The sequence below is a fragment of the Hippoglossus hippoglossus genome, chromosome 4, assembly GCF_009819705.1.
Source record: "Hippoglossus hippoglossus isolate fHipHip1 chromosome 4, fHipHip1.pri, whole genome shotgun sequence".
Lineage (NCBI taxonomy): Eukaryota > Metazoa > Chordata > Actinopteri > Pleuronectiformes > Pleuronectidae > Hippoglossus > Hippoglossus hippoglossus.
The window spans coordinates 27,229,389-27,243,492 of NC_047154.1; the positions used below are offsets into that span (position 1 = coordinate 27,229,389).

Here is a 14,104-nt window from a genome sequence, read left to right on the forward strand (position 1 = left end):
TGTCGTGCGTCAGAAGAACAGAATGAGTTGTGTGTTTTTACCCATAAGCTCCGTTACTGATGAGCTTGATGGTTTCAAAGTCTTCCTCTCGGGGGGGGTTTGGTTTTAGGCTGAGTCGGTGCAGCTGGAACTGTGTTTCCTTGACTCTGAACAGGAAACAGCCAAAAGAGAACATGTTCCAGTGACAGATCCTATTTTAAACAAACTGGTTCTCGTAGTGGACACTGTTCATGGACTCACGTCCACCGAGTCGTCCGTCTCGGGGGTTTCCGGGTTCCCGCTGTCATAGCTGCTCAGCTGGGCCATTTCTACAGAGAGACACACAACTGTCACCGAACCAGAGGAATCAACAGAACAACGCAACAACACCACAAAGCAACACAACGCACAGTCTATATACAACTGAGCAACACTTTAATGAAGTGGGTGTTACCCTCCAGGGGGTCCCGGGTGAGGCCCAGCTGGCTGATGATGTATCTGGGGATGTCGGACTTGATGCCCTGACCTTCCTTAGCATGACCTTCTGCTGCTTCCAACAGGTGGTAGAACTCCTCAGGGTCAAACTCCTGCAGGAGAAACACAAGGTTCACATGGAAATATAATAATGTCCAGAATATTCTGTTCATCTGATCTATGGTGCAGCAAACAACACAATCATCTTAGTATTAGATGTGAATCAACAGCTGCTAACATGGAGGATTGATCCCAGTGGTAGTTTGGTCCTGAAGGTTTTCTCACTCGTGTCTTAATCTCTTTTATTTGAGCTGAATGACTCAGACAAGTGCAACAAGCAGCAGTTTGCAGGTTGTGAAGCACAAAGACTGAAGCGCAACAATGACACAGACGGAAAATAACCTTCAGCCTCAACAACAACAACACAACAACAACAACACAACAGCAGCAGCAGCAGAGTGAGGTCGTGGCTGAACGATGTGTGAGGAGGTCGTCGTGGTCGTTTTTGCCTTCGTACACAAGTCGTCTGACAAAGACAAAGTACCCCCCCCCCCCATTAAACTCACACACATACAGTTTCCATGTTCACCCCCCCCTCCACCCCCCGCGACTATCTGTGTGCTTCCATTTGTAAAAACCCATCGTGTGGTGTCACAGCTTCAGATGCACGTGATTAGTCAAAACTACCGATGTAATTGCTCGGGCCTCCTCCCCTCCTCCTCCTCCCCCCCCGCCCTCCCTCTTCACCCTCCACTGCTCCTCCAATCATCCATCTGTCTTCTACACTCGTCTTCATCGCTGCTCCATCTCTTCACTTTCTCCTGCCGCCGCTCGTTTCTGGACCAACACAAGGTCGTTTTCACCTGTTTCCCCTCAACATCTTCAGCTGGACTGACTCTGTGTGTGTGTGTGTGTGTGTGTGTGTGTGTGTGTGTGTGTGTGTGTGCGTGTGTGTGTGTGTGTGTGTATTAGGCTGATTATAAATTCTCAGAGGAAGTCCATAAATGAATTGCGGTGCTTGAATCATTTGACGCCGCGGAGCAGGAAGCTGTAAATTGTTTATTAACCACGCGTGGAGTCGAGCTGCACAACATGAAGAAGCTATCCCAGTTAATTCTCTTCACATTTCTCCAACGTGCTCATTTACACGTGTTGTGCCGACGTGTGATTACAATTCAACAGCTCAGATTGAAACTGATGAAGAGAAACAACCAGGAGCAGGTTGGAGGTTTAACATGTTAATCAGCTCCATGGTTTGTGTGTTTCATGTTCCTCTTGTATTCATTGTTTATGACAACACATCTTCTCACCCTGCGGGTTTTGAAATGATAGTTATCATATGTGGTATCTTATTGTTTGTATTTAACTCAGATACAGACATTTATCTAAATGTGGCAAAGTCTGACATCACATGATTCAGTCGTGTGTAACAATGTCCCCTGAGACATATTGTGATATATCTCAGCTTTTTACATTGTATATTTCTATCCTATGAGTTTTGCTCAGACGTTGTCACATGGAATATTCCAGGAACATGTCCGGACTTCAGTGCAGATCTGAGAACAGCTTGACTGTGACCAAAGCTTTCCACAGCTCTTAGTGTGAGAGTCAGACCCTAACCCCTAACCCTATCACTCAGAACTCTGCATCATTCTACAGCTGCAGCACTTGGTCGAGGTGGAGCTCACTGTTTTATAAACGGTTAGTAGAGTCCTCTGCTGTATAAAAACACTATATTTAAATAAATGTATAACATGTTCTGTGTATTGTAAATATAAATGATAAATGTAGGGCAGTAAAAACTTCAATAATTCCCTTTGAAACGAAGCAGAGCAGATTTGTAAAGTGGCAGAAATGGTAATAGTTAAATAAAGTAACTGTCAGATAATTACTTCTTACTTTCCAACAACTAGTAAATGTGCTTTGGTTCTGATAAATAGAGTAAAACAGTGTTTCTGCTTCATGCTTCTGTTTGAACGACCGGGTCAGTCACTAACCGACACTCTTCAGTGTTTCTTACCAGACACTCCAGCAGACGCGCAGGCCGGGCGATGATGATCATCAGCTTCTTGACGAGTTGCGTGACGAACGTGACCTCCACGCTCTCCGAGCGCTCGTGAGCCTGCGCAGACAGGAGGAAGGTTTGAGAAGAGGAAACACAACAACTTTCATTTTTATCTTCATTTCCAAACGTAAGAATCTGTCGGGACAAAATGTTTTCAGCTCAGGGGTAAAATACGAAGGAGGGTTTACATCCCTCTGTCATGGAGATAACCGATCCCTCGTCTGAATGAATTATTAATGTTAATTATATTTTAAATTATACACCCTGAATTGGTGTTTGACCTTGACGCTGTGCAGGGAATGTCTCTCGTGTTTGTCCTTCACAAACAAAGCAGAACCAGCAGTCTGAGGACGAGGGGACGACGGCGTCCGTCCTTCTGTGACACCTGAGAGGTAATTTAAATCAGAGCGACCTCCGCCTCGCGCCCCGATATCCAGCGTGAAATGTCTGTCAGCGCGGAGACACCGCAATTTATCCAGCGGGCGACTGGAACTGAGTGGAAATGCATCTGGAGCCAAAACGGATCCCTGGAAAGAAATTGGGTGGAACTGAAGACTGTGTGTGTGTGTGTGTGTGTGTGTGTGTGTGTGTGTGTGTGTGTGTGTGTGCGCAAAGTGGAAGCTGTAACAATTACAAACCACCCGCTGTAAAACATGTTTCATTCTCAGGAGGGTAATATGTATGTATGTATGTATGTATGTGTATTTGTGTGTTTATAAAGGTAGTGTGTATGTGTGTATAATGTATGTATGTGTGTGTATAATGTATGCGTGTGTGTGTGTGTTGCATGTGGCTAACAGAGTGGAGGCGGTGGTTCATAAACAAAGCGTGGCCGACCCGCTGCTGTTTGTCTAACGCTGACAGACGCTGGAGGCCTCGAGGCCCAGACCCTGAATTATTTATAAGAGTAATGAAACCCGGAGGGCGGGGGGGGCGTCTGTGTACTGTAAGTGCACGCTAAACATGTGTGTGTATATGTACATGTGAGGTGAAGGAGACCTGTGTGTGTGTGTGAGTAATGGACAGCTGAGGGACGGACTCCGACTGAGCAGCAGCTAATTAAGCGGAGGGGCAGAGACAGACTCCCTGCTGAGAACACACAGGACATTCATCCAACTCTGCTCCGACGGGTTTATGAATAAAACCTCACACACGGCAGCTGATTAACAAATCACAGATATATGAGACTTTTCTGATCAGGATTTATAAAACAAAGACCATTTATAAAGTCTCAGTAACATAGTTTAGATTCCACTGAACACATGCGGCTCATATTTCTTTAATAATCAAAATTTAAGTCACACTAATGAAATCAAATATTTCTTAAATGTTATTAATAAAAAATAGTATATTGTTATTTATATTTGACCTCAAATATCTGCATTAGTATCTTTCGTTATTAGATTAGACAACGAGGATAAATTAGTGTTGGACTCTGAGTAACACTAGAGAAGAAGCTTAAATTTAGTTTGAGATATTTTGGTTAAAAAAATGTAAAAGATTTGATGAATATTATCTTGCAAACAGAAATAAAAAGATCAGAGTAAATAAAGTTCAACATGTTTCTGCTTATCGGCTTCTCGTCTACAAATGGTCCATTTGTTGTTTAGTAGTTTGTTAAAAAACATTAAAATATTTTTGAGAAGTTACATTTTTTTATTATTTTCTTTGTGATGCTGAAACAGTAAAGATTATGTTTTATTAAATGAGCTTCAGACAACAGTCACCAAGCATCCTGCTAACATGACGGAGGACTGTCACATGTTTTACTGATATGACATCAATCACATTGTGAAAAACATTTAAAATGTTTAGAAGAATAATTGGTTTAACCGCAGGAGGGGGGGGGGTCAGAGCGCTCATCGTTTTCTCAGGTCATGTTTCCACCTGAGTCCAGCAGAAAGCCAATTAAAGCCAGATGTTTGCAGATGTAAGCGAGGCCCAGCGAGGGGCCGGAGAGGGCGAGCGGCGCCCGGTGACGGATCGCCGGCGCTGAGTTAGCACTCGGCCGTAGCCTCTGCCCTCAGGTGACCTCCGGGAGTCCAACAGGCTCGCCCTGGGGTTCCTGCAGAGGATACCCTGGATGCAGGTTGCCATAGTGACCGGCAGGCAGGTCACTAAGGGCCCGTGACGGGGACGGATGAGAGCGAGGAAGCGAGGCACGAGGTGAAGAGCGAGAGACGCAGGAGGAGGGTGAAGGTGGAGGAGAGATAAAAGACGAGAGCAGGAGCGGCAGAGGACAGGAGGAGGAGGCGAGTCGGACTCCTGCGAGTTCTGTAATGGGGTCGTGACACAAGGAGAAGAAAGAGCGTCGGATGAATAAAGGAAAAGATAAGGAGGGAGGACGGAGGCAGAGAGGTGCCACGCGTCAGAGGAAGATGGTTTCACACAACGAGATTTAAAACAGGAGCTGATGGATTTTTTAATTAAACACACAAACTTGAAAACTTATGGATTCTTTACAATTTGATGAGAACATCTGTTTTACAAACCGCTGCATGAGCCAAAGACATGACATCATGGTTCGATACCACGAGGCATTGTGGGTATTTCAGTGAACTGCCCCTTTAAAATGAAGCTCAGCAGCAGAGTGGATTAACTTTAAATCTCAGTCCAGATGTTGGAGGGTTTCACTCTGAATACAGATGTTGTTCCAGGTAACTCACACAGGAAGCAGTGCAGGCAACACGTCGGTCCTTCATGTCCCAACATGAAAAACTAATTATGAACATTTATACTCAAGTTGAATATTTACAGAATCTAAATTTGACAGGAGCTTCGTATAAGCTTATATATATTTAAAGTAAATTATAAAAAGTGTATCATCTAAATGTCTCTGAGAAACATCTGGACAAAGGACTGCAGGTGAAAACCAACCAGCAGGTTAACGCTGGAAGACAGAAACTTGATTAATGTGCATTGTCCTTATAAATACATTAATCAAATGAATTATTGTCCCTTTATTTTAATAATTAATCCTTTACTTATGAAAACATGGTCACACCACCAGGATGAAAAGGCCTGATGACTCTAATCTGAATTATTAACAAGCTACAGACAGAAACACCCTCAACTGAACCTGATTAGAAGAAGATGGAATAATGAATTCATCTGTCCATGAACCTGGAACGTGTCTGATCATAATCAGTTTTTAACGATGATACAACTTTAAAAAAACAAGCTCAAAACAGAGTTACAAATGGATGAACACATAAAAAACAAAAGTAAAAACACAGGACAAATAAAAACAATATAATATAAAACAATGAATAAAAGAACAAAACAATATTCGTGACAGAAATTGAAGCATGAACTCCGATAACATACAAACTAGACTCAGGTCGAATCAGGGAACGAGTTACAACACAAGTTTCAAGCTTTTATTTAAAGAAAGCTGTCGACTCACTTCAGTAAAACAACAATAATAATAATAATAATGAGGAGTTAAGAACAAAGTTATTTCTGTGTTAGTGAAACAGGAAGTAAACTCCTGAGTCTGAACGAGTTGGTTCTGTGTGAAACTGAACTCTCATCGTCTTCCTCAGTGTGTCAATAAAGCTAATACGAAATTGACTCAACTGCAAACTCTGCATCCTCCTCCTCCTCCTCCTCCCAGCTGTGAGTGATCACCATCAACTCGCTCCTCCTCAGCACCTCCTCCAGCACCTCCTCCTCCTCCAGCCTCCTCTGCCACGACACGCGTGACATGTCTCCTCCTAAGATCCGAACCCGGGACGCAAACAGCAAACGATGTCCATGGACGCCGCAGGTATGGAGGGATGCTCTCACGCCTCCGTCCAGCTGCTCACGGCCTCATCCTCTCGTCTGGACGCCGCCTCCAGCTGCTGCCGCACTTCGCCGCCGCCGCCGGGAAAAAAACTAAGAGGCTAGAGCCGCATAATCGGTGATGTCATCGTCCGGCCGGCATCGCAGCTCCGGCGTGTGAACGTCTCCAGATGTGCTCGAGTCAAGTTCCTCACATTCGAACAGGCTTCACGTACACACACCTCCCCTTCTACGAGGACCCCCCCCACCTCCGGCCAATCAGAAGCAAAGGAATCCCCTCGAATTCCCGCCCATCCCAAAACGCTCCAACCGCACCTCCCTCGCACCTCCCTCGCCCCTCCTGCTCGTCTGGGGGAGTCATCTGTCAGCCCCTGGTGACTGCTGGAGTGTGAAATTAAAATCCAGGACATGTGTGTGTGTGTGTGTGTGTGTGTGTGTGTGAGATTGAGATTGAGAGATAGTTTGTGTGTGTGTGTGTGTGTGTCCCAATAGAACAGAAGGTCAATAAGAGGCCTCAGGGAGCCATCATATCCCCCCCGCCCGCCCCAGGCACCGCAAAACTGAGCTAATAGAGATGTCACCACCGCCACACACACACACACACACACACACACGTAAATATACTTAAACATTCACACGCTCAGAAATCCAAATTACATTCCCATCGTGCCGGGTGGCGATTAGCGGATGAGGCTATCGAACAGGTAGCAGCAGCTGCGTGTGAGCCGGGTTTGATACGCTTCCTCGTCTTCGTGCCTTCGGATGACATCACGCGGCGCTGACGGTTGAAACGCCGAAGAGCGAAGAGAGTCGGAGTCGAGAGTTATTCCACAGCGAGCAGAGCGGGACTCGGTCGAGATGTCTTCATCACAGCTTTTATAAAATCTATTAAATATCCCATTGGGTTTGCTAGTGATAGGATTAAAATGTATAATTGGTTTAGTTTATGAGTTAGTTTAATATGAGTTGCTCCATATCAATCTAACTAACTATGAATTAATAATGAAACATATTATTCCTATTGGTTTGTAGTCGCAGTTGTTTGCTCGCCACATTTTACATGTTTAATAAATGTGGATTTGTCATCTTTATAAAACAAGAACTCATTTTGAATTTCATCTTTTTATATTAAAACTTATAATTGTATTTGATTGTTCTCTCTCTTTTTTATTTTGAATACTCTTTTGATATGAAGCACTTCAAATGTCTCGTGTTGTAATGTGGCTAAAAGGTTAAAATATTTCATATGGAAGAGTGAGATATTATTTCTTCTTAAATAGAGGAAATCACCTTTTCTCCGTATGAATATTTGTACCTGATACAAGTGAATGATCTTTGAAATACTTACTTTGAAGGTACTTCAGTTCCCTGAGACAGTGAATAAACTCTTATGGACTCACATCTTGCAGCAGCTTCTCCAGGTTCTCCTGCAGCTCGTAGAAGTAGCGGGAGGTGATGAGGCCCTCTCGGCTTTTCTCCAGGCAGTCTCTGGACAGCTCGAGCAGCTGGTGGTGGATGAAGCTCAGGACCCCGTCGGCCAGCACCTTGTCCGGGGCCGAGGAGCAGAGCAGCTCGGCCAGACGCTCCTCCATCTGAGCCGTCGCCTGAGGGGAGGGGAGCAGAGGGGGGGAGGCGGGGGGGTGAGTCACAGAAGAGACGTGAGCAGGACAATGATACATGTCATAGATAAACAAGAGAAAAGAATGATATCATCCAGTCTTCAAGAGCTGAATAAAGGTTTAGAAATCAGTTTTAATATCAACAGACATGAGATCAACACATGATTATATGAACATTTCTTTCCACCTGTAAATCTGTCGTCTATCACTGTAAATTCTCTTGTGTATTAGTTGTAAACAGGAAGTGTGTGTTCAGTACGAACCTTGGGGAACCGCTCCTTGTACACATGGTTCATCATCACGATCTCATGGTCGAAGGAGATGGGCGAGCGGCCGGGACTGAAACCAAACAGACCCAGTGAGACAGAACAAGGAATTCACTCTGCAACCAAAAATATGGAAAGTTTGGAAATTGATTTCATTTTTAAACCAGTTTTCTGTTCATTGAAGAACAAATCCCCAGATGGTGTTAATATATGAATATAAGTATGAAATCTATAGATCATGACTAAGAAAAGTATGAAGATCCAGAGCGAAGATTTAAACTTCAACCAAGGAGATGTTAGAGTCCTGCTCCAGGTCGAGTTAGGGTTAGAGGGCAACCTGCAAGCTGGGTATGAATGGTATAAAAATCTATTTATATTAATTCATGGCTACAGGTAAGACATTAAATAAATACGTGCTGGCAGCTGCTCAGAAGTAAGTATTTATTCTGGAGAAATCAGATATTAAAAATGATTCTGCAGTACTTCTAGCATCTAAAGTATTTAGTATCTAAATCATCTTATATGAAGCCTAGTCAGCCGACCCTAACCCTAACCCCAGCTGCTACATCGAAGTGGATCATCAAAGACTAAAAGCATGTAGTGAACAAGTTCTCAATGGAAACAGGTCGGGTCCAGTCCGGAGCTTTGCAGGTGCAGCTTTGCAAAAATGGAGCCATGCAGAACTCTGTCGGTTTGATTGTTTGTCGGCAGGATTACGCAAAAAATACTGAACAAATTTCCACAGAACTTTGTGGAGGGACGTAGGTCCAGTTAATCTGGATCAGGGGCAGATCCAGGAATCTCTGATTTAACTTTGTGATAATGGAGTTTTCAGATATAACATGATATGTATGAGCTTGATTGATTTTTAGAAACGGGCCTCAGTGATGTTCTAGATGTTCAGTTTTTCTGTAGAGGAGGAAAGTGTTGTCTGTGTCTGAGCTGCAGAAGCACAACTGACCAGGGGTCAGGTAACCAGAGCACAGACACACACAGACACACACACACACACAAGCAGGTCTTTGGGGTCTTCATCATATGTGTGTCTGTAGTGTTGTAAACTGAAGACCATGACAACCTCTGGACCAGCAAGGCTGCACACACAGAGTGGAGCAAAGGTAAAGCCTCTGGAGAGAGAGTGTGTGTGTGTGTGTGTGTGTGTGTGTATGTGTCTGTGTGTGCTCTCCAGGGTTTCTATCAGGACCTGACAGACTGACAGAGACGTCTTCTTCAGTCCAACAGAATATAAATCCCTCTCTCTCTCTCTCTCTCTCTCTCTCTCTCTCTCTCTCTCTCTCTCTCTCTCTCTCTCTCTCTCTCTCTCTCTCTCTCTCTCTCTCCTCCTGGGACTCGTCTCTTTTCTTATTCTACCATGAACCACCTTCACCCCCCCAGCACGAGACCAGGCAGCGACAGCAGCAATGTCCTTGACCTTTCTATGTCTCACTTTCAGGAGAATAGGCCACGACGACAGGTGACAGGCAGTGTGTGTATTTGTGTGATTGTGTGTTTGTGCACACAAGCCAAAGGGAGATCTTTTCCCCATTAGACTTCAGGCTTTGTTATTCTGCTGTATTATTCATTCCATTCACTTATGACTGTAAACGTTTCCCTCTGAATATTACAGCGAGTCCGTATTATTCCTAATCCATCATCCAATAAAAACTGTCACACACAGAAGCCTCGCACATGTTGTGTTATTCTATTGGATCTGAACAGAGAAAAAGAAACATTGGGTCCATCCGATCCTCAGAGGTCGACAGGGAGAATCTCATCTTCTGATCAAGGAGCTGAGAAAAGATCTGAACACTTCCAGGTCTCGTTCAGGACGTAGAATAACAGGTTTTTTACACAATTTGATCTTGTTTTCGTATTTTAAAGAATAGGAACTTCTCTTACCTGTGATTCCATCAGATTCTGTCTTTTATTTAGATAATAAATGAAAGAAAGGAAACTGAACTGTGGACAAACAGAATAACTACGACTGTCAATCAGCCTCCTGATGAAGAACCAGTGGAAGAAATACTGTAAATAAAACAGCAATATGTCGGATGTATTTTAGCTTCTTCTCAGAGAACAGATTTTGAATTCTATGAACCAAAGACTTGATGTTTTGCAACTCCTGTAAAAATATTTGTTATGATAAAAACTAGTATTTAAATACTAGTATAGAAATTAAATTAATTAAATTAATAAATACTGTAAATATAGCACCAAATATATTAACAATAGAACAGTTCAAAACAAAAATCCTGAAGAGATTTGTAAGATAAAGGATTTTCTGGCTCCTGATGTCCTTGTTCGCATGAGTCATCGAGGTGCGCACACACACACACACACACACACACACACACACACACACACACACACACACACACACACACACACACACACACACACACACACACACACACACACACACACACACACACACACACACACACACACACACACAGCGATGAGGTAATGCTGTAAGTCATCCATCGGCTGCTCAAAGTCCAATTACCAGCTTAATGGGAATGAGAGAAGTGAGCTGAGCGTCATGGAGGCTGTTTATCATTCCGCCAACGCACACAGTGACGGGTGACCACAGACTAACACACACAGACAGACACACACAGACTAACACACACACACGTATGAATGTCAATCACCTGCAGCTCTGACATGTTCAACTTTAAAAGCCTCTTTTCATGTCGGAGTTTCTTAAAAGAGAGAGATCCATCAGCCGTCGGGCGGCGCTGCCACTGGCTCCGTGAGTAAAGGTTAGTCCTGACAGAGACGGATTCACTGCCAGAGGCTGTTATGTACATTCTTTAATTTTCACAGAATATCTTCTTCTCCTCTCCGTGTGATTCATCTCTCATGGCTCCGAGCAGCCGGAGCCTTTATTAAAATAAAGCTCCTGTTCAGTGCGGGCTGCAGCCGAGGTCGGACTCAAATCCCCGGGATGAATAACACAAAGAAGGCAGACAAAGGCTAATTAGAACACGGCTATATTTCTGCTATGATGGGAAATAAAAACGGGCTCGTGGCAATCCCTGCAAAAAACGTCTCCGTCATTATTCTGAGGAATGACCTTGGAGAAGAGGAGAAAGTTGAGGGAGAGTTCTGCTGTTTTACTTTGGAGCCGCGAGTTAAAAGTTAGAGGTGTGAGAACGACCGGAAATATTTATGAAATGCAAGAGAAAATGTGTTTGAGCCACAGGGAGTTTTATAAAATGGATAATTAAAACAACGGTGGAGCGCAGGTTCCTTTCTCTTCAGCTAAGTGATGAGGTCACATGTGACAAAAGGCTCTGATCAGGCAGAGCAGCTCATTGGTGGAGAGGGTAACTGAAGTAAATCAGACGAGACAGTCAATCAGATGGTGACGCCGAGGGTGGGGGGGGGAGGGGAGGGTGTGTGTGTGTGTGTGTGTGTGTGTGTGTGTGTGTGTGTGTAACAAATAACATTGACGCTTCACAACTGAGGTGGGCGACGCCAGAAATGAGAGATGTAATTGACCGTGACAGAGAGCCAGAGGAACGGGGGGGGGGGGGACGTGTGGGTGTGTGTGTGTGTGTGTGTGTGTGTGTGTGTGTGTGTGTGTCAGTCATAGGAGACCACTGGGGACACATTTCAGACTAAACCAGTTAATTAGGGACAACTTGAATGTCCATTGAGGAAAGGTCTGACTTCCAGGTCAGAGGTTAAGATCAGAGTTGCGTCTCCAAGTCGATGTAAACGTGTGTGACGAGTCCTCAGCGTCTCTGTGAAACAATAATTATCGTATTTGTACGATCACTTTAGCCTCCGTACGATCAGAAATGACAAAATGTCCATAATGTGCGATTATTTGATCATTTTGTGACACTTTGTATTATCAGTTGGAATCTGGACAATAACAATAAAAGCAAGGACATGTGAGGACTCATTAAACTATAATAATTTTAATGTTGAAAGTATTAGCTGCTTTGGTAAATTATGAAAGAAATGGCAAAATCCTGAATGAATTTTAAAAGTGACATGAAATTGTTCCGACAGGACAAACGCTCCTGATCCTGAGGCAGATCGAAGAGTTGAGGAAGACGTTTGTTTCATTTGGCCACGTGTCCCGTGTGCAGACGAGGACAGATTCAGTCCTCACGTCACACACACGTGAGATATGTGCTTCTGCAGACATGAAGTCAATGAGGTGTCTGTGAACTCCATCCATCAGCGTCTGTACAGAGTGTAAAACGTGTATGATGGATGGACGAGGCGGACGCAGCGACCGAAGGGAAACGGTGAAACAACTGCACACAACCAGCGGATCGAGGAAGAAGAGACTCAGGCGAGGAAAGAATGGAAATTAGAGACGAACAAAGAGGCTGTTAAACGACAAAAAAATGAAGACTCATCAGTCACAGGAGAGTCGTAAAATTACCATATAATTGTCGTCAGCGCCTCATTTTCATTCGTTCCCTCGCTCACATACACACATGCTCCTCCTCCTGATCATCTCATCACTCACTTCCCTTCTGTCTCTGCTCCGCACTGTCTCACAGTCTGAACTCTGTTATCTGCAGCCTGTAGATTCCTCGTCGGTGGAGGTTTAACGACACTCGCTGCTGATGTCAGACTCTCCACTGAGGCTCATTCAGCCTCAGACTGTCGGCCTCAGCTTCTCAAAGTCACCTCCAGGAGACTTCATCTGTATCGTGACATCACTTTGCTTTTAGAAGCTGGAAGAACGTCTCAGATAAAAGCTGGGACCGTTTATTTACAATGTGAAACTAACAAATGAAACTGGATCAAACACATGAAGCTTCAGACTCAGATCAGAAAACAACTTCTCAAACTCTACTTTAATGAATCTCATTCTTCCTGTTTTAACTATTTCTATATGAAGAATAAAAAATCACTATTCCACTTGCTATGCTTCTAGTTCTATGTGATCTTCCAGAGATGGAGACACCGGGTGGTGGTGGATCATGTGAGCGTGAACTGCTTCACACACACACAATATCAACAAACACAGTGTGAAGCTAATCAAATACACAACGTGAGTCTCGCCGTCTTTCATGTCGGAGCTGAGAAAATTCAATATCTGTCCATGAGGAAACAGAACAGAGGTGAAGAAAAGCAAACTGCTGCTGAGGCACAAGATGGAGGTGAAACCATAGACTAATCTGAAGCAGGAGCCAAGGGAGCGAGAGGAGGGATCTGGATCTAACTGAACCGTCCAGAGTCCAAACCACATCTCTCAGTGGCCTCCTGAACAGAACCTCCTCAGCTGGTCTCAGTCTGTGTTCAGCTTCTCACCACAGCTACACAGGAAACCTTCAGTTCACAGACTACGTGCAGTGGTTCTCGACAATAAGTGGAGGAGAGTTTAACATCTAAATTATGAGAGTTTCAGGGGCTGAGTGATTTCACAGAAGGTTCCTGTGGGTGTTTGCAAAGTCAGATGATCATTTTGAAAAGTTTCCGAGCTCCTACCTGAGGCTCCGGGACCGCGGCCTCATGAGGGGGGAGTGGCGTCCCTCCTCGTCCGTGATGCTCTCGGAGCTGAAGTGTTTGGTGAGGAAGTGCAGCTCGTCCGGCGTGGGCTGGAAGGGCAGCTGGTGCAGCTTCTCCTGAGATGAACAGGAGGACTGTGAGAGGAGGAGCACAGAGGGAGCACAGATTACAACCAGCACTGGAGCTACAGCGGGGTGAGGGGGGAGCGAGGCCGGGACGAGAGAGGACCAGGTCTGTCTTCAGAGCGACGGGTTGGTGGTTAGAGAAGAGAAGACACGGGGAGCAGGTTAACTGGGAACAGTGGTTTGTGAGCTGAAGCCTCACTTTCAACTCTGTCCAGCGCCATCTTGGTCTTTTGAAACCAGACGGGTTCATATTTGGAGGAACTGAGGGTGGAGCCTGACTGAGAGCTGGAAGACACGCCCACCTAC

The 14,104-nt window shown here is 44.6% G+C and overlaps 1 protein-coding gene across 1 annotated transcript in view; it reads right to left on the reverse strand.

The window, feature by feature from the left end:
- Positions 1 to 14,104, reverse strand: part of mast2 (microtubule associated serine/threonine kinase 2) — a 205,078-nt gene that overhangs the window by 101,877 nt on the left and 89,097 nt on the right. Inside the window, 8 exon segments of the mRNA XM_034582921.1 lie at positions 42 to 94; positions 96 to 146; positions 241 to 308; positions 434 to 566; positions 2,474 to 2,575; positions 7,705 to 7,908; positions 8,187 to 8,262; positions 13,653 to 13,807. Of these exon segments, the coding sequence (XP_034438812.1) occupies positions 42 to 94; positions 96 to 146; positions 241 to 308; positions 434 to 566; positions 2,474 to 2,575; positions 7,705 to 7,908; positions 8,187 to 8,262; positions 13,653 to 13,807 (842 nt within the window).